The sequence below is a fragment of the Amphiprion ocellaris genome, chromosome 12 (assembly GCF_022539595.1).
Source record: "Amphiprion ocellaris isolate individual 3 ecotype Okinawa chromosome 12, ASM2253959v1, whole genome shotgun sequence".
Classification (NCBI taxonomy): domain Eukaryota; kingdom Metazoa; phylum Chordata; class Actinopteri; family Pomacentridae; genus Amphiprion; species Amphiprion ocellaris.
This window is the reverse complement of record NC_072777.1, coordinates 22,591,653-22,614,079: the sequence shown is the minus strand read 5'-3', so window position 1 is coordinate 22,614,079 and position 22,427 is coordinate 22,591,653. Positions and strand designations below refer to the sequence as shown.

The following is a 22,427-nucleotide window of genomic DNA, read 5'->3' as shown; positions in this document are numbered from 1 at the left end:
ATATATATATATATAATCTTTCTATCTATCTATCTATTCTATATGAAATCTGACATACTACTAACTCTCAAAGCAAAAACAACAGCAAAAAAAACAATCTATTCTGCGAAAAACAATTCAAATGAACAACACTAAATAGGGATCTCCTATCCCGGAACACTCGATCCCGCTGAGTGATTCACATAACAAACCGAACCAATCAGGTGATTCGAAGCAGTTGAGTGCTTCAAACGTCACTGAAGTGATTCAAACGTCACGAGTCACGTGACCAAACCACGCCTCGGCACAGTGGCTCGATACGTTTGCTTCATGAGCTACAGCGCATGTGTCGAAGCCTCGGGTATCAGAGGACCATCACTACTCATCGTGGGTGGAGTGTCGTGCCAAAGTAGTTACCCCCGATAGAAAGTGTATCCCCTGCCGCGGGAGCGCGCATGCATTCGGAAGGGTGGAGCTATAATTCTGTGTTTAGATATCAGCGTAGTTTATGAATATAACAAAATATGGATTGTTACGGTCATGCTTTGACTGTCAAACATGTTTGGTAATTTAGCACATGACATTTCAACCTAAATAAATGCTTTTGCTATACATCGCGTATTGCCTAATTAATAATATTGATAGCGCTGCCTAATAATGTCTTTTCCTTCTCCTTTTTGTAACGAAATGTAAGCGCTCACCCTGCTGACTAAACGTAGGCTCAATACTCTTTGGGTGGGTACTAGATTCAAACGCGCTGTAATTCACTCTTTAGATCAATCTGTCCAACTTCTGATACAGTAAAATCAATACCACTGTGAGCATTTTAACACACTACATTTACTGCAGCACTGCCAGCAATAGTTGTTGCTGTAACTCACTTCCCACAGGGTATCTTGTCTTCAGATATTGGCGTTTTTTTTTTTTTTAAATTCCCCCTCTGTTGATCATCAGAACTTCATAGCATTTATTCAGAAATTCTCAGACAAATGACGATACAGGAGGATCGACGAGAACATGTTATGAGGGGGAGACACATAATTGCAGCCTGATTGCGCCTGCCAGAAAATGTACCCCCCCCCCCTTTATTCCTCATGTGATGTATTAACATCACGTGGTTTATTATGCAGACATTTGTCATCATGATTAGGAACAACTGTGAATTAGGACTAATTTCATTAATCACAGGTAAAGTTATAGGGGGATAAAAATTATTTCACCCTCATTCACTGGACTTTTCATTACAGCGGGGGGATACATTTTCTGGCAGGTCCAGTGAATGAGGCTGAAATAATTTGTACCCCCCTATAACTTTAGCTGTGATTAATGAAATAAGTCCTAATTCACAGGTGTTGCTAAGCCTGTGGGAAGTGAGTTACAGCAACAACTATTGCTGGCAGTGCTGCAGTAAATGTAGTGTGTTAAAATGCTCACAGTGGTATTGATTTTACTGTATCAGAAGTTGGACAGATTGATCTAAAGGTTGAATTACAGCGCGTTTGAATCTAGTACCCACCCAAAGAATATTGAGCCTACGTTTAGTCAGCAGGGTGAGCGCTTACATTTCGTTACAAAAAGGAGAAGGAAAAGACATTATTAGGCAGCGCTATCAATATTATTAATTAGGCAATACGCGATGTATAGCAAAAGCATTTATTTAGGTTGAAATGTCGTGCTAAATTACCAAACATGTTTGACAGTCAAAGCATGATCGTAACAATCCACATTTTGTTTTATTCATAAACTACGCTGATATCCAAACACAGAATTATAGCTCCACCCTTCCGAATGCATGCGCGCTCCCGCGGCAGGGGATACACTTTCTATCGGGGGTAACTACTTTGGCACGACCCCTGTCCATCCGTGACCCCTCACATGCTCTCTTTTCTGCACTGGACTGGCTTCCTTCTGGTCGACGGCTTCGCTGCCCTGCATGCAGGACACAGAGGAGAAGGGCTACCTTTGTACCCAGGGCAGTCCAACTCCTCCACTCATGAACCATAACACTACCCTCCATCCTCCACCCCCCACCACACACGGACTTTAACATGGGCCTCTGTGAACTATGCCATTTTGCACTTTGCAATTTATATCTACCGTGATATATTATTGTATCTACCTCATTTCCATATTCCACCTACTTTTCATTCATATTTGCACTAGTATGTTACTAAGCTGTGTTTTTTGTCTTATTTCTCTATTTTTTTAAATTTCTATTCCTATACTACTTGCTCTAGATTTGTATATATATATTTATCCCTATTTCTTCATTACGTCATTGTTGCGCTGCCAGCTCTGCGTGCCTTTTTAATTGCCCCCTGGGGACAAATAAAGTTTTCTGAATCTGAATCTGAAAGGTAGGTACTTCTGCTGAACCACTTGGGACAGAGTAAAGTAGGGTGTGGGCTCGGAACCAGCAAGACTGCTGAATCTCTGCTTTCCTCCCTTTTTATCATTATAGTTTTGATAGAGACAAAAAATAATGTTACCAATGGTACCAACTTAGTTAAATAAAAAAAAAAAAACACGTCTTTCATCGCATTAAAACTGGCGGTGTTGGAGAGTAAGTGATTGACAACAGTTCAGAAATGACCTCAGTTTGATTCAACATTGATTTACAGTTTAACATTTTGGCTCATACTTACGCTAGACTTGTGGTAATATGACGGAGTATAATATGACGGAGTAGTAATAAAATTGGCAGGATCAAATATGTCAGCTCAGCTCTCTGTTCTTATCCAAAGCGGTGACATAACGCCTCCAAAATCCAGCTTGTGGACAACAATATATTACATTAGTAGCGATAAAGACTACCCATCACATTGAGAATAGACAAAGTTGTCGTTTCGACGCCGTCGATGTCAGCCTTTAGCTTTCTTGATGGGTCATCAGCAGCTCGCAGACAAATCGTGAAATTTCGTTTACCCAAAAGACGAGACATGAGGTGGACAGCGGACCGCCGTATGTGACCAATAAAGTTTAGCGCTGTAGACGTCAGTGTTCAATACGGATTTCTAGGACACTATACTTACGTGGTTTCCGTAGTGTAGTGGTTATCACGTTCGCCTCACACGCGAAAGGTCCCCGGTTCGAAACCGGGCGGAAACACTTTCTTTTTTTTATTTTTAATTTTTTCCTTCCCCCTTTCAGACTTTGCACATTAACAGTGACTTCTCTCGTGTAGTGAATAACATTGATCATTTTGTTATAATGCAATATTGTGCTAGGAAACCTTGAGTCCTGACATCCATATGGACGCTTGATGCCAACTGCCACCCTCAGCAGGACAACGCACCCCGACACAACAGAAAAACTGCTCAGGAGTGACCCAAGGAACACGACAGAGCTAAGGTCTTCACCTGGGTTCCACACTCCTCAGATCCAAATATCATTGAGCATCTGTGGGATGTTCTTGGATAAGCCTGACCTAGGTAGGTTCCACCCTGCAACCAACAACACCCACAGAATTCACTGCCACCATCCTGGTGCCATAGGACATCCCCAGAGGTCCACTGGGTCAGAGGAGTCTTAGCAGCATAAAGTGGTCCAACACAATATTAGGCAACAAAAGTTCACAGAAAGCGAGGAAAGGAAATACTGTAAATCTTTATTTCATGCTGCAACATTTGTACAGAAGTTTTTCCAGCCGCTGTCACAGATTTGATCCTCTTCACAGCCTGCTGGACCTGTTAACGTCTTCATTCATTTTTGTCATAGTATTGTACATCCCACTTACTGCTTTCCAATAACAGGCTGTCAATCCAAACAGTGAAGTTTACCACCGTAATAATAATAATAATAATAATAATAAGAAGAAGAAGAAGAAGAAGAAACAATTATATGCATCACTGCAATGTGTCCTGGAGCAAACAGGATTGTAGCATCTCAAGTATCAAACATGTGTTTTTACCCTGTGATCAGGTAAAGAGTATAGCAGACCAATCTAAATTTGTTGTAATACAATCTGAAGTATTGTCCAGAACCATGGCTGATCTAGGTGTGTAAACATAACTACAGTGGTCAAAATTAGGTAGTTAACTTAAAAAATCCAAATAAACAGCAACATTAAATATCTACTGAGAAACATTATTATTATTATCACTACTCACTTCTTTTACTCAAAATAATGGGATAAAAAAAACAAAACATTATTTACAGGGTATTCAGTCAGCACAGCATAAAAAAATGCTACCAAGTCTAATTAATGTTTTGCTACTGGCGTGATCATCTACAGTTGCATAAGCATAAAAATACTTTTTGGGGTTTGCAAATGCACAGGTTACAAATGCTAAAGCAGTCAACAGCTCTGCACATTGTCACAGTATAAACTTCATTAAAATAGTCATTGTCTCCTGACCTGCCAAAGTTAAAGCTTAAAAAGGTAAAAACCAAATTCACGTGGCACTGTTGAGAAATTAACAACCAGTTAATTGTAGAAAGTAGGATCCAGAAATTGTCAGGACAAAATACAAATAGTTTCCACAATGCAGGAAATAACAGAGGAAAAAGAGAACGCTGTTGGGAATTCTAACCTAAAAGCACGACTCGTGTGATGTGGATGGCTGCCACTTGATTAGAATGGATAGTAACATTATTGGTAAAATGAAAAACAAGTTTAACTCATGTAGCAGTGACGTAACACTCATAATTACACACTGCCTCCCAGAGAGCACCGAGGAGGGACAACTGGACAGTGAGTAAACCTGAGGTAGCAAAGCCAAATCAAATATACTTTGGAATCGATAATGTAAAAAGAAGAAAAAAAAATGCCATAACGCATTAGTGCATTTTTCTTGAAACCTCTAAAATCATTTTACACTCTCAAGTCAAAACTAGATATCTATATAAAATTATACACAACAAAATTATTAAGACAAAACTTTCCTAATTCAACTTTCTGGCAAAGTCCTGGGTCCTGAGAAGTAACGTGAGTCTGTGTTTTTCACTGTACAGCTTATCAAAAAAGGGGAGCTTTTTTTGATCCCATCCTTCACAATATACACAAGCAGTATCATTATAATAGGAAGGCATACTTACAAAATTATTCATAATAGCCAAGCTCATACTGCAACATTTTGAATATGGTTGCAAAGGGCGAAATGTACCAAAAAGGTAAGCATGTGGTGTGTTATTCTGGAAGTATAAAAACAAATGTGTATATACAAAAATATACATCCTAACAAGACATTCCTAGCAGAGGCGTTTTATTTTTCTCTCCCATTTTGTAAACTTTTCAAATATTTTCCATTTAAAAAAGGCAGTTCCCCAAACAGTCCATAATATCAATGAGGGTCTTTTTTCATTCATTGTAAAATTCAATGCACTGAAGCTCCTTCAGTTGAGAATTAAAATTGTTCTTTAAAATTCTTGCTTTAAGAAAGTCTAATCAGTCAGTCAATCAATCCATTCATATTTTCAGTGAGCCTTCATGTGGCCGTAATGCTGGTTCAAAAAAAAAAAAAAAAAAAAAAAAAGAAAAGGCCTCAGCTTCGGAGTGTCCATCGTTGGGTTCCTCAGTAGACGCGGGGAATAATCCGGTACCGAACAGTTCGGCAGTACTCGTCCCACGCTGAGCCGTACTTCCTCCTGCACTCGCTCATGTCGCGCGAGTCTCGGTGCACAAGAAGGATCACGAAGTAGATCATGTAATACCACGGCAGGAGGTGGCTGAAGCCTAGGGAGTGGATGAAAAACATTATTTCAACCTGAGTGAATTTATCAGTTAGTAGAAAGCAATGTAATTTACTCTAATCTGTTCATGGTACTTATTCTGTTCGTTAAAAAGAGAAACACGCTCTGTGCTCTCACATAGACATCTCTACATTTTCCACATACACCACACATATGTTTATGAGCTTAATGAATTAATAAATTAATTATATCATCATTTACACTGTGATTTTTACAGCAAATGATTCTTAGAAGTTAAGATGACTCATTAGATTCACATCATGTTATTTTCTAGGTATTTTTGGCACAAGTTTATTATAAATAACTTAAAAGCAACCCATAAGTTAGACAAAACAGGTTAAAAAAAAAATAAAATAAAAAGCTTGTTATTTTTTGTTGAGTGACAATGCATTTATGTTTTTAGTGTAACAATACATTAACCATCATTGAGGTATGTGTTGATAAACCTTATGATGAATGAGTCGGTTCATAAATATAAGTATTATTGATTCTTAAAAACTAAAGATCTGACCAGTCAGGAATAGGCATGGTTTTAAATGTTCATACATATTTGCAGATTGTATGAGTTAAAACATACAAAAAAATTCTCTTTCACAATAATCTATAACATGTCTCCAACCAGAACACTCAGCAAAATAGCAAAGAATTAGGATCAATGTGTACATGATGGAAGAGTGGCATTAGAATTTGCCAGAGGCCACAGGGTTTGATCTTTTATGACTAAAGTTTCTCTCTGCTGCAGGAAGAATTTCATGATATCTGACTGTAAGGTGGAAGGTGTAATATGTTAGCATTTCAGCTCACAGAGTTCAGAGTAGTAAGGCATTCACTTTGCAAAACCTGATGACCTGTGGGTAACAATGCAGTTTCAACAAACAACCTCTCAAGGTTCATTGTGGCCACAAACATTAATTTAAATACACACAGTTGCTGGTTAGGTTACCATATATTTCCAGCTTTTCCCTTTCCTGACATGTAATTTATTAATGATGTCTGGATTATAAACTCTATTGCCAACAGCTGGTACCTCGTTGTGGGATACAAGTGTATGTCCCCCCCCTACATGGAATAAAATAAGCTGAACTGATTGGCATACCAATGTAAGCCATCTAAAACACATGCTAAAGACATCACACTCACTCCATCCTGCTCCCTGATTTATGTAACTGGCACCTTTGGTTAGTGATTATTTGTCTACAAATGTCAAGCAAACTTACCACAAGGTAGGGACCAGGCCAGAGCCATGATGAGGTCTCCCAGGTAGTTGGGGTGGCGGACCACGCCCCACCAGCCAGAGACCAGCAGACTTTTCCCCGTCGCTGTGGGGATGGTTTTCAAATCTGATGAGAATGAAAAGAAACGACAAATGTAAACAGTTAGAAAGATTAAAAAAAAAGGTCAGGTCCTTCAATCACATTGCAAGATTAAATGTATGAGAAATAATGAGGAGTACTTGTCCTGTTTATCAAACATGACAAAACTAATTTTTGTGTATTTTCATAAATTTGTAGGGTTTAGTTTTGCCAATGTCTGCATAGCTCTCATCAGAGAGTAACACCATCATGTGACATCATACATTTCATTCTATTCATCCTGAAAGCAATCTCACTTTACTTTTAATGCCTCAAACATTTGCTCCGTACTACATGTATGAATCTAAGGCTCTGCAGTTAGAGGACGAGAACTGAAGACTACAAGCAAACCTGCTTTGGATAAGTTCCCTTTTCTTTTGAATTACATTGAGCATTTTACTGCTGCAACTCCTAGAACTGATATAACACATTGTAACTCTGTAGTGGAGATAACTAAAGAGCTCAAGCATCAACAAACATTAACAGTAATTTTCCCACAGAGTGAATTTAAGAAATGATCATGAGATTATAAAAAAAAAAAAAAAAAAAAAAAGTAACAGTGATACGTTATCCTGAAACCTGCAGGAGAACTTACGGGACAGTTTGGGGTCTGATGGGTTTCTCCTGAAGGCATTCTTCTCAGAGTTGGATTTCCTGAAGATGTAGAAGCCAACGACTGAAACAGAGAGAGGCCAAGAGGGAACTTCAACACCAATACGTGAATGTTAAAATGTAGGAAAATAAAATGACTGCTCATATGTTAACTTCATCTCTGAGAATTATCCTCTTCATCCCAGCAGTTGTGCAAAATGTCATCAAATAAGAACTCCTCACAAAATCAGTTACAATACAGCAATAAACTTAGCTTTTCAGCTGGAAGTTATGCCTCTACTTACATTTGAGTAGGAGGATGGCTGCAACTGCTGGGAGGCTCAAGGGGTTGGGGTGGCTGACCAGGTAATAAGCCTGCAGGGTGTAAGTAAAAGGAACCCACACCAGATCACCGAACGCCAACATGAAGCCAAAACCATCATGCATCAAGTCCATGGTGGTCAGGATGGCCTCCTGGGAGAGACAGACACATTCAGTCATCATCCATTCAGTCTGAACACGAGACAAAGATTGATATACAAGCTGTTTAGCTGACCATTTAGTCAGTTAATGTGTTTTATCAAATTATCCCTGAGTAACATCTTTGAGAAAATTAGCAGGCTGTAGCTCATTAGTGTACCTCATTCCACAGGCCGTCCACCACATAGAGCAGCTGGAACAGGTTCACGAGGATCATGGAGTATGATGGAGCATCCAGACCCTGCTGCTTCATCTCCGCCAGAGCCATGGCAAAGTTGATCAAACACTGATAGTTAAAGACAAAGTCCAGTATTATTATTTTGATTGTCTCACAGTTATCTAGAATGTATCTGAATATATCAGTCTTTTCAGAGCTACTGTAGCTCTGTATTAACCTCACAGCCACAAGCAAACGCAGGGTGTTCACACCACGACTGAGGTTAAGAATCAATTCCTCATATGGCCACTAGAGTGTGCAATCTGACTACAAAATTAAAGACCCCATTAAAACAGATCAATCAGAAGTCTTGAAGAGGCTATGGTATATAGACACATTTTAAATCAAGACACACTGAGTGCCTTCAGGTTGATTTATAGTAATGGTATCTGGCTGTAAAAACATAAAACTGGTTGGTTATAGAAATAATAATAAGATGAAGCAAAAGATTTTAATATTGAGTGTTCACTAAATGTTTCTGCTTTAGTTTCCAATGACAACTCACCCAACCAATCAGTCCAGGACGCATCTCACAGAAGAATTTCAGATCAAAGCTCTTAATGCGGGGATTGAGCTCATGTCCTTTGAAAAAGTCATAAACCACGTTGCCTGGAAATTACACAAAGAAAAAAGAACTCAAAGTGCAAATATTAAAAAGACAACAGTGAAAATCAACTAATTACTACAAGAGGTGTGACAGAAAGCATCTGATTGGTGAGTAACCCCTGATCTTTTCCCTTACCAGAGTTTCCCCCCAGTGCCAGCTGCTCAGGGGCAGCGTAGCGAGAGCGGATATACAGGTAGATGCTAAGCAGGACGGAGATGATGAAGGTGGCCGTGGCCAGCTGCAAGAAGCGGCTGTGGACGTAGGTGAGGTCAACACCCTGGTGCACCGCTGCTGCCACCGCTAGAGCACTCACCACAATGGCAAAGAAACCTGGAGGGACAAAAATAAATTTTGATGCAAACATACATAGAGAGAAAGGGATGAAAGACGGGAAAGACTAAATCCAAGCAACCAAAGATTCAATCAAAACTACTAATATATATATGTGTGTGTGTGTGTGTGTGTGTGTGTGTTTAATTTGTCAGAAAGTACAGCAATGTATTTGTCCCTCAATGAAATTAATGTTAGTCTTAAGCCTGTAGTGAGGCCTCATTTCAAAACTGGTGAATGGTAGTGAAAGCACAGAATCAATGTCTCCAAGTTCACTACATGTGACAAAATGAATGAACAAATAAATAAATTCAGATGAGGCCACAGTCACACTAAGTGACTGAGACTAACGGACGGTAATGGAATAGGATCAGTATCTTCCCAGTGGGAGATGGACTCAGAGCATTTGCTTTACAAAGCCTCACCATTAGTTCTGTACTTCAGCCTCTCCCCAGACCTCAGCGGCATTCCCTCACTCAGCTAGAGGGAGAAACAGAAGAAAAGCAGTGGGATTAACAGCAGACCATGAACACTGCAGTGACTTTGGAAGCAGGAAAGGGCATTGAAGACATTTTTAAAAGAAGAAAGTGCTACTTGAAATGAAACACTTTTTGCAAGAAATATGTGTGATTTAGCCTTTAGGCAGGCAGAGAGTAATCTCAGCTAGTGTCAGATATCAGGGAGCAGAAACGGCCTAGGAGGGAAAGAATGAGAGCTTCCTTTTCCCTGTGAAGCTTCTCATTAAGTGTTACTCCTGACCATTAATCCAATTCCTGCCTCCTGCCAGAGCAAACAAACCGAAAAAGTCATGTGCTGGTTCACATGGATCTTTCTTAAACCAGTGCATACAGAGAAGCAGCTACAACCTTGTCAGACTGTTTGCACTGGGTCCAGTAAAACACTGTGATAATGATATTACACACCATTAAAGAAGGAGTAAGGAAGTCAGATTGCATTTGTGTTGCACACCTACAATGACTGCTTTGGTCTGTAATTCGCACATTTATCTTTGTGTGTGCAGAATAATTCAGCTTTTCTCACTAACCTTTCCAACAGGCAAGATGTAGAGCAGGACCTGGAATAAGAGCCAGAGGATGACAAAGCCAAGAGCCTGGGGATCCCAGAATGCTTCAAGTGGAGGCAGAGGAGGGGGGAAGTTGGCCAGGCTGGGGTCCTCCAGGTTGACCTGAAGTATCACAAAGAGAACCCAGGCTGGCAGGAAGAGCAGCCAGAAGTATGCTCCTGGAGGCAGGAAAAGACATACCAGGCATACCAATGTCAGTTTCTGCACATCTAGCTAGACACCGCTGTTATATGGACAAATGCACATGAATTAACTGACTGGTTTCACATTGCCAATTGTTATGCTTCCCAGCACTCAAGGAAGTGACACAGCTGAACCACAAGAGATGGAGTGACTTATGTACAACACATGATGGTGAGGCTGAGGCACGATGGCCAAAAGAAAAGCAGATATTTGCTTCATTTTCTAGACTGTGTGACAAATTTAGCCTGTCAGTGCTCTGTTCTTCCACAGAAGCTGTGCATAATATATGATAACACAGTTGGAACAAAATTGTTATTGTTCTGGTAACACGATAGATGAAATAGATTAAATTCTATCTTCATGTTACCCTGATAGGCTGTGACTCCATACAGTAAAGTGAGAGATCAGAAAATTAGAAACCTCCGCAAACCTACAAAACTTTTACCTAGGTTTACATCATGTCAGAGGCAATAACTATGTAATAACCTGATAAATATCAGTTATTTGTTATTCTCTTTGCCAAAGATTTGTTTGTTGAATATGGTGGTGCATATATATTTGCATAATTAATATTTGCATTTAATATGTTTGAGTTTGCAAGTCAAATTCCACAGATGGTTATTTTTTTTGGAAAAGCTAAATAGCTTACATTACATTTTCAAGACAATTTAAGGTTGCCAAATACGGTTTAAATATAGAAATAATTCTGTTCTATTAATAATATTTTTAACTGGGTAAGGTTTTATTTTCTGTTTGCCGGTCTGTGACCTCACGGGCAGGAAGTGACCTTTGTGAGTAGAGTGCGGGAAGAGAGAAGAACAAGAGAAGAAGGCGTTCAGTCAAATACAAGTGTTTTGTTGCTAAGTGGATTGACCTAGCCATGGTAGCTTAGCTCGCCGGAGCTGCGTGCGAGGGACGCACTTTTGGGATCTCCAGCCAACGCGGCAAGAGTGGGGAGCGCTGTCGGTTAGAGCTGCAGGACCTACACGGATGCTGCCGTGCTGAGGACAGTCTGCAGGAGTGTGAGGATCCGGCTGTCAGCTGCTGCTGTTCTGCTATGGAGGGAGACCAGTCCACTGACAGGGAGTCTACACGTGTGGTATGAGTTGCTATAGTTCTGAAAACTTAGATAAAGCAATCTTTTCATTCATAAGCTCCAACGAAAAGCGTGTCAACGAACCATAAACTAAGCTGAATACTGAAAGTTAAAGGGAGAGTACAGTCAGGCTGACATAGACTAACTTCTGATAAATCCCGTGTCTATTTTATTTTTACACGTTCATTATTTTTCACTAAACCAGTTTGTTTTTGCCTTCGTGTTTAATACAAAGTTGGATTTTATTCATTGTGTTTGTGATATTATTTCTATCTTCTGCTATACATACATTTTGGGTTGTGTGTTACTATAATTTGAATACAGTATTATTATTCTAAGTTTGGTTGTCTCAAATTCAGTATATTGTTTATTAAGTGCAAATCATATGTTACCCTGGACAGTTACTATACATCAAGATGTCTCTTTCATCATTTTAGTTGTGTCTACTTAGAGGAGTAATTACTTTATCACTTTCATCATAAAGTGTTCCTCTTACTATGAGCTGATGGTGAGAGGGTTACACTTACATAAAACATACCCTCAAAAAATGGGAAATGAAAATACATAAATGAACATCAAAGACTTTTCTTTAAACATCCTTCCAGGTTACTATGTGTGTAATGACATCTTGTAACTTACCTATCTTCCCTCCAAAGTCTAGTGGGGTGGAGGGGGTGGCAGCAGGAGCGGGTGCAGCCACTTTAACCTCCTTCTCTTCCTGCACTTCGGGTTTGCCATCGCCATCGTCCTTCCTACGGCGCAGATTATAGCGGCCTTGGTTCTTCTCAGGTTCTGCATCTGCCTTTGCCTCAATCTTCTGGAAGAGATTGACGCTTATTTAGGATTTCAAACCATTAAAAGAAATACAGAACAACAGATTAAAATAAGAAATTTTACAAGATGTGGCATCACAATTTCAAAAAAGTTCCTGTACATGATAACAGGTGTGTTTGATCAAATCTTGCAATCCTTTGTCACTTGCACAAGTGACAAAAGGACAAGATTTTGGTCTGTAGACCATCATCATATAGACACAACATTTTAGCAGTTGAGGAAAATTTTTTATTTTTAAATTCATATATTAATTGAATTCATAGCTCCAAATTGTATCTAAATACATCGGTTGTCTTCAACCGACGTATTTAGAGGGAGCATGGGCAGAGGAGGTTAAACTCACAGTTCCCTAGTATAGTACGATTTTAACAGAGTTAAGCATTTGGATGCATTCAGGAAAAAAAATTCTCATGAACACGAATGATCTTTACTTATCTCATGATTTTAAGGATGCTGCTTTCACATCCATAAGATCATTATCATCCACACTATTGCATGACTGATTATTAAAAACAAAGTCTGTGAGAGTAAGTCGATTTATTATTCGAATACAAAACAGTTTTTTGAAACACGTTAGCAAACTGCTCTTGTACAATAATATGCTGCAGGATGACATTTGAACACAAATCAAAACATTTGTGAAGATTAAATGGGAGAAAATCCAAAATGTGAATCAAAGAAAATAGTACAATTCCCATATACTGACACTTTGTCAGTCATCGCCACCTCAGCTTCTTCTCAATTTGAAGCGTTTCAGTAAAAGTCAACTTGAAGCTTTATCTTCATTTAAGTAAAAAAAAAAACAAAAACGCATTCCCAAAGGTATTACTGAGCTCTCTGTTTTCTACAGAAAGCTTCTCATAGAAGGCAGCTATCTAGGATTGTTACTTAGGGCACATAATCATATAGACTAACAATGGAATTTAAAGACTTGCTGTTCTCACACCTCCAATTGCATAGAGAGATATTACATTCAGATTGCAGATATTACAAATTTTGTCTCTTAATTCCTTCAGGAAGCATAGATGTATATCTCTCCTTACTTGGTCAACAAAAACGACTCTGCAAAGCTGTCAGAAATGCTCAAAAGCAGAGAAGGGAAAGAAGCGGCACATGTTGGTACACCATGTGACTGGCTAAATGGAACAGTCTTGTGAGGGGAGCCTCTCCCAGTTGCAAAACACACGGCCCCCCAACATGCATGCATCATGACATTCCATTAGCTCCAACTTCTCTCAAAGCCCATTCACTTTTAGAAAGTGAGTAACGCCCAGAATATCAGTTGTTTTGTTTGTAGTTCCTCTTTTTGTAAAACCCACTTCAAATCAAGTGTTCTTCACATGCTCTCCTTTTGATTTCGTCTCATTTTTCTTGTGTGTTTGATAAATTTGGTTTACCTTCACCTGTGTACTGACAACAGCTAGGAAATGCCAGTATCAACTATCCATTTATCATTGAACCTCTCATTCAATTACATCTCTAAAAATGTCCAATTTATCAAGTTTTACACACAGTTGAACATTTTTAAGTACAAGACAAAACTCACCTCATTTACTTTGCTAGCAGTGTTATTCTCCTCTTTCTTTTCATGCTTATTGTTGCTACTGTTCTCTGCTGCCTTTGTCTGTTGCTGCCCATCAAACAATGGAGGGAGATTGATGGAGATGAGAAAGAGACAAAAAGGGAAAAAAGCAACGTGAGGAGTAGACAGAGGGAACGTGACGGTGTTATGGCCACAATCTAGAGTGACACAGAGACAGACACTGACACATTTCCCTACAATGACAAGGTACTGATGATTTAGGGCATTTGACAATGAACTACATCTTGCCATGGAAGTACACACCTTTTTAAAATCAGCTAATGGCACATCTTCAATTATGTGCACCAGACAGAGACTTGTCATCATTTACAGTGATATGATTTTCCTAATCATTTTTTACAGTGCGTTTTTCATGTTATGGCGAACCAGATGTTAGACAATCTTGATCACACCAAATCAAGGCTGGAATTTAGTGCCCGAAATCACAATTACCCGATGAGGGAATTTTTTTTTTTTTTAAAAGGTAAAAACTATGTGTTGAGGAACAGTGATTGATATTAATATTACTGACAAATTCTACCCATGTGGTGAGAGAAATTACAGAATTTCATTTCCCACATAACCACAATGAAACAACAAATGACCCTATCAGCCTAGGACTCTTGCAGCATGCCTATATGACTGTTGCAGAAAGCAAACCTATAACTGCTTCTTTCAACTTCAAGGCACATCCTAGAAATAAAATGTGCTATTCTGGAGCAGAGACTGTCACTGTTGCCTCTTAAAATTAAGAACAAAATGTAGCTCCAGGAAGTAAAACCTGAATCGGTTTAGGCTCCACTTACTGTTGCAACCTTTTCACAAATGACTCTGCGTACACTTGGCTGGCTGCTTCTGCATATTGCTTTTTAAATTCCACACATTTTCCAAGCTATCATTTCTGCCATCAGGGTTGTTCCTGCATAGTAATATTTTTGGCACCTACTCACTATCCCACACCTAGAAAAGATTCTAGCTGGCACCAAATAAAAATCAGAATCACACAATTATAAGAACTGAAAGAAAAATAGTAATACATGCTTACTGTCGTGCATAGCTGCACAAAGGCCCATTCCGAGTCAGAAAAAACAAACAAGTGGTAATTGATTACATGATTTTGACTGGTATAAAATGCATTAATGCATGGTGAGTTTGATAAGGCTCCTGGGCAGGCAACAGGGCATGTTTGTGTATAATACCTATTCAAAACAACAAATACAATGAAACGTTTGTCACACCACAACTACAAAGACATGGTCGGTTCAGTGCTGAAGAACAGAATCTCTCTATATATGGGACAATAACTCAAATATGGAATTTACCATTATTACCTTCAAAAACTGGATATATGCATACTCTTTCTGACAATATCATTCAACCTGTCTTTCTGCCCATCAGCTTCTTCAGGTTCACTAGTGCTACTGATCAGAGAATGAAAAAGTAGCTGTGGCACTTACCAGGGGGCTGAGCCTGACTTCCAATGTATCCTTCAGCTTTATATCCTTGCGGGCGGATGGTGCACTGTCTGTTATAGCCGCAGCAGCAACGGCTGCAGCTGTACGAGAAGACGAGCGACGAGTGGTCCTTGCAGGGGAACGGGACCGACTACGACGACGGCCTGGAGACTGGGAACGAGAGCGGGAACGGGAACGGGTCTGGAAACCAGACGCACTCTAGGAAAAAACAGCAATAAAAGAAAAAGGGAAACCAAAACCATTAACAGTGGTATACTTTTTCTTAAGGGTGTACTTGATAAAGAACTAGCAGAGATATTAAAAATGTCTCTTTATGTGTATTAAAAAGATATATTTGTATAATAAAGGAACTTATATACAGTAGGGTCATGATACATTGCTTGCAAGGCCGTTGTAAGATTTCATATTTAGTAATTCAAGAATACATTTTCCAAGAGCAAAACAGACAATGACAGTAAGAGTATTATTTGACTCTTTTTTACCTTTGAAAACTACCAGTAAAACAGCTAAAAAAAAATCATTTACAAAAAGCTGTAGACATCGGGGTTACAGTGAGTCCATGTGCACATCACATTTTATAACTTCACATCAACAGTCCTAATCACAATACTGATCCACTTGTTTAAGCCTTACTTGCATCTAAACCTTTGTATAAGAAAAAAAAGTAATTAATGTCCCCAACTCCATATGGTTCAAGCCTACACTCCCTTTATATCTGGTAACCCAGACATCAAGTCTTACCACTGAAAAAATGACTTGTGTCTAATTACGTCCCAAAAACTGTTTAAACTGAAATTGTGAAAGACAGAGAGAAGTGCAGTTTGCAAGTAGTCCTACCCTGATGTCTTGCTCCTTCAGTTCCAGCTCTGTACCATCCTTGTAGATGACAGTATAGAGTTTACTTTTAACATCAAAGCCCAGCACCTTGACTTCGTAGAACAGAGCGCTACCAGGCCAGCGGCCCATCACCGTGTCTCCTTTCTGGTACTTTACAGGAGGCATTGTCATTGACCTGAAAAAGAAAGAAACACAAGAAATTAACGTAGACAGCAGAATAAAGTATGGGGAGTAGGGAAAGAGAAAGTCAAAGAAGGAGGACAGGAGATACAGGGGAAATACAGGGGAGTAAAGACAAGAAGTAGACAGGAAAAAAACAAGTAAGAATCGATATACAGAAGTCAGGAGATAAAATATTTTTTAAGCCTTTCAAAGAGCTTTCTAAATAATGTTTTTTGGATTAAAAGTGAAAACCACTGTTAAACATTTTCTGCTTTCATCCAATCGCTTTAAGCCAGATGTTCCTAATTTATTTATTCTTAAAACCTGAGTTGTGATTTTGAGTATATTTAGTAATATTTACAAAAAATCTGCCAGTGCAGTGGGTGCAAACACATCTTGCAATTGCTATGAATAGTGAAGATGCACAATTTGAAACAATGATAGTCATTGTCATTGCACTCGCCCTTTTTGTGCCCATGCAGTCCACTGAAGCTCAGCATGAGCTGAAGCTTCAAGTCTGCTTGAATGACAAGGACAGTGGCCTCTCAAAATCTCAATGGTTTCATTGTCACTCACAATGCTTTGGCATTTGTATACTTCAACTTTCTCTCTTCTATGACAACATTAAATACTGATATCTCAATAAGTTGTTCTGTTGTGGTCACTGTTTAAGGAAAATAATGGTAATTGAAAATTTTAAAAATCACAAACAACAACCTTACAAACAACTGATTTGCAAAGCAATACAATGAATGACCAACACACAGTTTATCATGTGGTTGTGCTTAGCAAATGTTGTTCAAAAAGGCACAAGGCTAAGGATTAGAGCAAGCATGTACAGAGGACTTAATTTAGAGACGTAGGGCGCTCCTGAGCAAAAACAAAAATGAGGCAGATGAGAAAAATCAGCCCCCGCTGCTACTCCAACCTGAACTGGGTAAGTTGTTCTGGCCACTCCTCGGGCACTTACTCATCAACATAATGAAATAGAAAATTTAATTTAGGGCAACATAATACAATGCTACATCCACAGACTAGACCAAATTCCCTGAGGGAAACCCTCAACTACACAGGAAAAAAAAAATGAGTCAACTATAAGTTGCACTTCTGATTAACAGCTTTTTTTTCTGATGTGTGAAAATAACTTGACAGATAGATGGTGCAGCAAATTGAGGTCATCCTCATTAAAAACAAAAAAGCTAAAAGCTATTGCTCACACAAACTAAACTGCTACTTTTCAGTGATAGAGACTGTTGAGTAGTGCCTGCTTCAAAATTGCTAAAGCCCATTTCCACCGCTGCAAGTTTTGCGCTGGAAGAAACTTGCTTTCCATACACTGCAGACTTAATTACACATCCATATTGATGCTCTGTTGTTTCTTCATCTTTGGATTTGACAGACAATTAGTGTTTTGTTTTGTTTTTTTTTAAAGACAACAATCACAAAATCTTGGTTGGTCTTGTTGGTCAAAATTCCATCACCAGCCTCTGATGCAAGTGATTCTTAACTGTAGACCAGACTAAGTTTGGTTTCACTCTAGAACCAGTTTTCCTGACTGAGGGACAATTCTTTGGTTGTTGAAATGAAAACATCGGATTTAAGATTTGCCACTGGCACAAACTAGCCCTTGCACTGCCTTGGTGGACAAGAGAAAAATAAGTTAATAAAGTATCACATTTCTTAGAGTTGATTTGCTCTAGATACAATACAAATATGAATTAGTGCACTTAAAAATACATTGTCTAAAATTAAAATGATAAACTACCATTTTTGTCTTACGTTTATCTTCAGGTTCAAATGGTGTCTACGTTGACACACTTGATCAACTTGTATACATTTTTGGTTTACAACTTCAATGTGTTTTAGGAGGACAAACAACCTATGTTAGCGAACACTTTAGAACGGCAGAATCCAACAGTAGTATGCACTGCTGTACACAATGAGGTGGGCCAGGCAAGGTCAGCATTATGGAACATGAGTGACCAGGGAGGCACAGTGGCTAGAAAACCATCACACTGCTGCAGAACTGCTGACAGGTCTGTCCCTGCTAGGTTTACCCAAAGCTGTCTGTCTGAAAGAGTTGTTCCATTCAAGTCACAGCCAACCAGGCAAGGAATTCATCAGTCACATAACAAATGAAAAAAAACTGAACAGTTGTAGCTAGCAAGTTTGTCACTTATAGCACCCAGTTTGACGACAACCATAAAATTCAAGTGGATTTATAAAATGGTGTTAATAGCGGGTCAGTTTTACAACAGACACCCACTGAGTTTGATTGATTTCAAAGTTTTTCTGTCATTCTGCATAAACAGACACTTTATAAAGGATAATTTCATGATTTTCAACTGGCAACAATCCAAGTCCTGCTATGCACAAATAATAAACCAAAAACAATGTTAACTGAATTATGCATGTTTCTGTTTTTCTAAATCTTGCTACTGCTAGCATAAGACCACATAGGACACACTGCAGTAAGTAAATAAGTAGCACTTTAACAAGAACATAAGTTACTGTAAGGAAGGAAACACCGGTTTAAACACATTCAAGAAAACACGCTTTGGCTTCAGCAAAGTAAATTTGGGTCTTTGCTTCCAGCTCTGTACCAATGACAATTTTAGCCATGTACCCTAATGACAACCTCCTGTAACCAGACTTGCTAATTAAAATTCCAGCGGTTAACACAGAGCCTTACTTGACCAAATGCCACATAACATGTAGAAGCTACTTTGAGGTTAGGATTAGTTGTTTGGGTTGTGCTTTCAATCCTAAATTGTACTTCTGAAAATGAATTAACCATCACATATACTCATCACCTCTTGTTAAAATTCAAAACAAAAGTTGATTATTGTTCGCCAATGTGTTACTGTCCAATCAAATCCGATGTGCGCCTCATCAATTTCCTGCAATCCTTATAATCACAAAATAAGCCCACTCATTCACAAAGGTTCCACCAGTCCATAAACCAGGATTATTATAAACGGGAAAGGAAAGTCAAAAGTTCTGAGTTTGCCTCTAATCCACCAGTAAATTATCTAATTTTTTAAAAACACAAAAATCCACAACATCTGCGTGAAAACCATCTCAGTATGACACACCCAAAGTATGTCCCTGCGCTGCTCTCCTGGCTCGCTTGCTGAGTCCCATATGGGATGTGGAAGTCAGGGCTGAATCCTGACTGATGATAGTTTCCCATCAGATCTCAGGGCTTGGCGGATGAAAGGATATGGCCATAACGTGGGTGGAGTTTTAAATAGAAGTCAGGCAGAGACCCCCCCACCCATCCCCAACCCCACCTCTTTGTGCTGGAAACTGCTGTTGAGCTCCACCTGGTATGCAGCCCCTTTGAAATGTGACATGTGAATCAAGTTGTAAACTCCCCCCGAGGAAGAAATAACTTATTGGGTTAACACTGCTACATTCCTGGAATATTTACCCTTCAGAGGAGTAAGACAAATCTACCTGATCTCCTTCAGACGAGAGAAATAAAGCAGATAGCAGGACAAATTTTACTCCTACTATTACTATTCACATTAATGCTAAGTTATGATATTGTGTAGTAGAATGTTACTTTGCATAGATCTCTACTAGAATATGTTTTTATGTATATCAGAATATTTAATGCAAAGCACATACCACAAAAATAAAACAATGTAAACCAACGCTCTGCTTTAAAATGTCCAAACTAGCACATTGTAGTATGAACTTTTCTCTCATTTAACAGCAGCATTGTATGTTATTTGAGATAAATGAGAATAATATCAAGCATTATTATTTATTCTAAATTTTCAGTTCTTGCTTTTTGATCTGTACAGTTAGAGAATACGTTTTACTACTTAATTCTCTAGTGGTAGCTCATTATTTATGTCACAACTCCGCTGTAATATACAGGAGCTGTTGCTTTAACAAAATGCGGCTTACGTTAGCTTTGTTAGCTTCAGATAGCCCCTATGCAGCTACAAGCGATAAAAAGGAAAGGAGGGAAAACGTCATGCATTCAAATACTGTTGGCGAAGAAAACAAACGCATCCGCCAAAGAAACACTCCCCGAGCACGTATGAATAAGTTTGACGAAATCAAGTTCAGCCACAAAACACCACGAACAGATTATAAAATATGTGGCACGCAGGCAGCTAAAATCCGAATAGGCTAATGTTAGCGTTGCAATCTATTAAAGACTGTCTTTCACTAAGCGGGCACTGTCTAATTTCTGGTTTCGTAGCGTTAATCTGGACGTTGGAGACCAGCGCGTCGGCAAGAGTATCGTTACCGTCACAAAATTACCAGGTAATTCTAATCAGCCTTCGCGCTATAACGAAGAAGGATTGCCAGTGCATATGTAACGCCACACTCCTGACAGTATTTTTATTTTGACCAGTAGAAACAAGTTAAGTTTTCAGAAATTAGTCGGAGTCCGTATCGCCGTTATACAGTCAGTCTGAGTTAGCTTCGGCTAAGCCCCAATTTCCCAACAAAGAGAAACGTAGAGCGATTTGCTATTCTGCATTACAAACGTACGTGGCGGGTAGATGCACTTACCTTAAAGTTGTGTGTATAATCCAGAAGATTAAATGACAAAAATATCCTTAGCTAGACAAGGAATTAATAAATTAAGCTTTATAATATTTTTAAACGAACTTTGCTAACGTTTGACGTAGAGCTCGTTCTCCCTCCCTCTCCGGCCAAAACCCACCAGTGACTAGGAAGGCGCGAAGGCTTCTGATTGGTCCGCTCAGCGTTCATTTCAAACGGTTCTGCGATCTGATTGGCTGTTGGTGGATTTTAACTGAGCTGGGATTGGCTTTGGGGGAGTCACGACTACTTTGTTTACTGGTGTCAAATTACCGTCAGACAAAATGGTGAACTGGCAAAAACACACATCTCATATACATGATACACAGACACGTTCTATATATATTTACTAGTGTGTGTTGTGTAGGTTGTATTATGAAATATAGTTGGATTGTTATATGATAACAAATAATACTAGTAATTTACATAAATATGAAATATACATTAAACAATATTTATTATTAATACTATTGTACTACTACTACTCATTTTAATATTTAAGTAAAAAAAATGTCATAATATAATCTACATTTGTGTTTCTATCATAATGCAATTATATTTCATACTAATATAATTATTTATTTTTATGAATGGTTCCCACTGTATTTTATACTATAACCTGCTATAACGAGTTGTAACAATAATCGTGGTGAAATTGAATGAAAGTCAACTGAACTGGATTGCGTTTTAATCTGTTGTCATCCATTCTTACATTTTATGCACAAGACACAAATGTTTATTTTTTTCATGTGTAATAAAGCATATGCTCCGTATGTCTCTGGGGAAGATGTCATTGGAACTGGTGCCTCACAACTCCCAACAGCACTTGTCTGTCATTCTGTGTAAACCTCTGGGGAGAGAAGCATTCCCATTAAATTACTTCAGTATTGCCTACCATAGGCTGCATCTGTGTTGTACAGTGTTTATATGTGATGCAGTGTTTAGTAAATGTTGCATGATAGACATTTCTGTGCCCCTATATTTATGGTATACTATAATGATTATGCATCAAGATAATTAAGTCATTATGCAGTCATCAGTTCTTAATATTATCCATACAATTTCAAAAGTGTTCAGAAAACATTTCATTACATGCTAAGTATTGTGCATATGTGCATTCATGATAAATGCATTCCACAGTGAGATCCTGCTATTGTGCCTGTTAGTTCACTGTCATCCATTACTAGGAAACTTACTTCCACCTCTGCTTTCCCTTCTGTGACAAGTCAAAATAAGTACAATATGGAAACAAGTCTACTCCATGCTTCTATTTTGATCTTGGCACAACCTGAAGCAACTACTCAAACCCTGATGGGATGTGTGGTCCAGCCAGCCATTTGGAATTATAGGAATACACT

The 22,427-nt window shown here is 38.8% G+C and overlaps 1 protein-coding gene and 1 non-coding gene across 5 annotated transcripts; one reads left to right on the top strand and one right to left on the bottom strand.

Annotated features, from left to right (window-relative positions):
* Window positions 1-3,014: 3,014 nt before the first annotated feature.
* Window positions 3,015-3,087, top strand: trnav-cac (transfer RNA valine (anticodon CAC)). The gene has a single exon. It is a non-coding gene; the product is annotated as a tRNA-Val (tRNA).
* A 479-nt stretch (window positions 3,088-3,566) lies between these two features.
* lbr (lamin B receptor) lies at window positions 3,567-21,192 on the bottom strand. Of its 4 annotated transcripts, none has more exons than XM_023292626.3 (14): window positions 21,037-21,192; window positions 16,339-16,513; window positions 15,484-15,699; window positions 13,991-14,074; window positions 12,250-12,427; window positions 10,293-10,489; window positions 9,673-9,727; window positions 9,053-9,247; window positions 8,816-8,919; window positions 8,254-8,379; window positions 7,919-8,087; window positions 7,618-7,698; window positions 6,888-7,010; window positions 3,567-5,653 (listed from the first exon to the last, which is right to left on the bottom strand). In XM_023292626.3, exons 2-14 carry the CDS (start codon window positions 16,507-16,509, stop codon window positions 5,493-5,495), a joined length of 1,860 nt encoding a protein of 619 aa, XP_023148394.1. In that variant the 5' UTR covers window positions 16,510-16,513; window positions 21,037-21,192; the 3' UTR covers window positions 3,567-5,492. The 4 variants fall into 4 exon arrangements, with proteins under 4 accessions (XP_023148394.1, XP_035814214.1, XP_035814213.1 ...); XM_035958321.2 differs by lacking the exon at window positions 21,037-21,192 and adding an exon at window positions 19,596-19,734 and having other exon boundaries at window positions 12,250-12,424; XM_035958320.2 differs by lacking the exon at window positions 21,037-21,192 and adding an exon at window positions 19,596-19,733.
* Window positions 21,193-22,427: the final 1,235 nt, after the last annotated feature.

What these genes read in the sequence shown, in the direction of transcription:
- lbr (XM_035958320.2), bottom strand. Translation starts at nt 19,693, where the DNA reads ATGGGAAACTATCATCAGTCAGGATTCAGCCCTGACTTCCACATCCCA. An exon ending in ACATCTTGCCTGTTGGAAAG is followed by an intron (nt 9,728 to 10,292) that starts GTTAGTGAGAAA and finishes TTCTCCCTCTAG; the next exon opens with CTGAGTGAGGGAATGCCGCT. An exon ending in AGCCATCCTCCTACTCAAAT is followed by an intron (nt 7,699 to 7,918) that starts GTAAGTAGAGGC and finishes TCTCTGTTTCAG; the next exon opens with TCGTTGGCTTCTACATCTTC.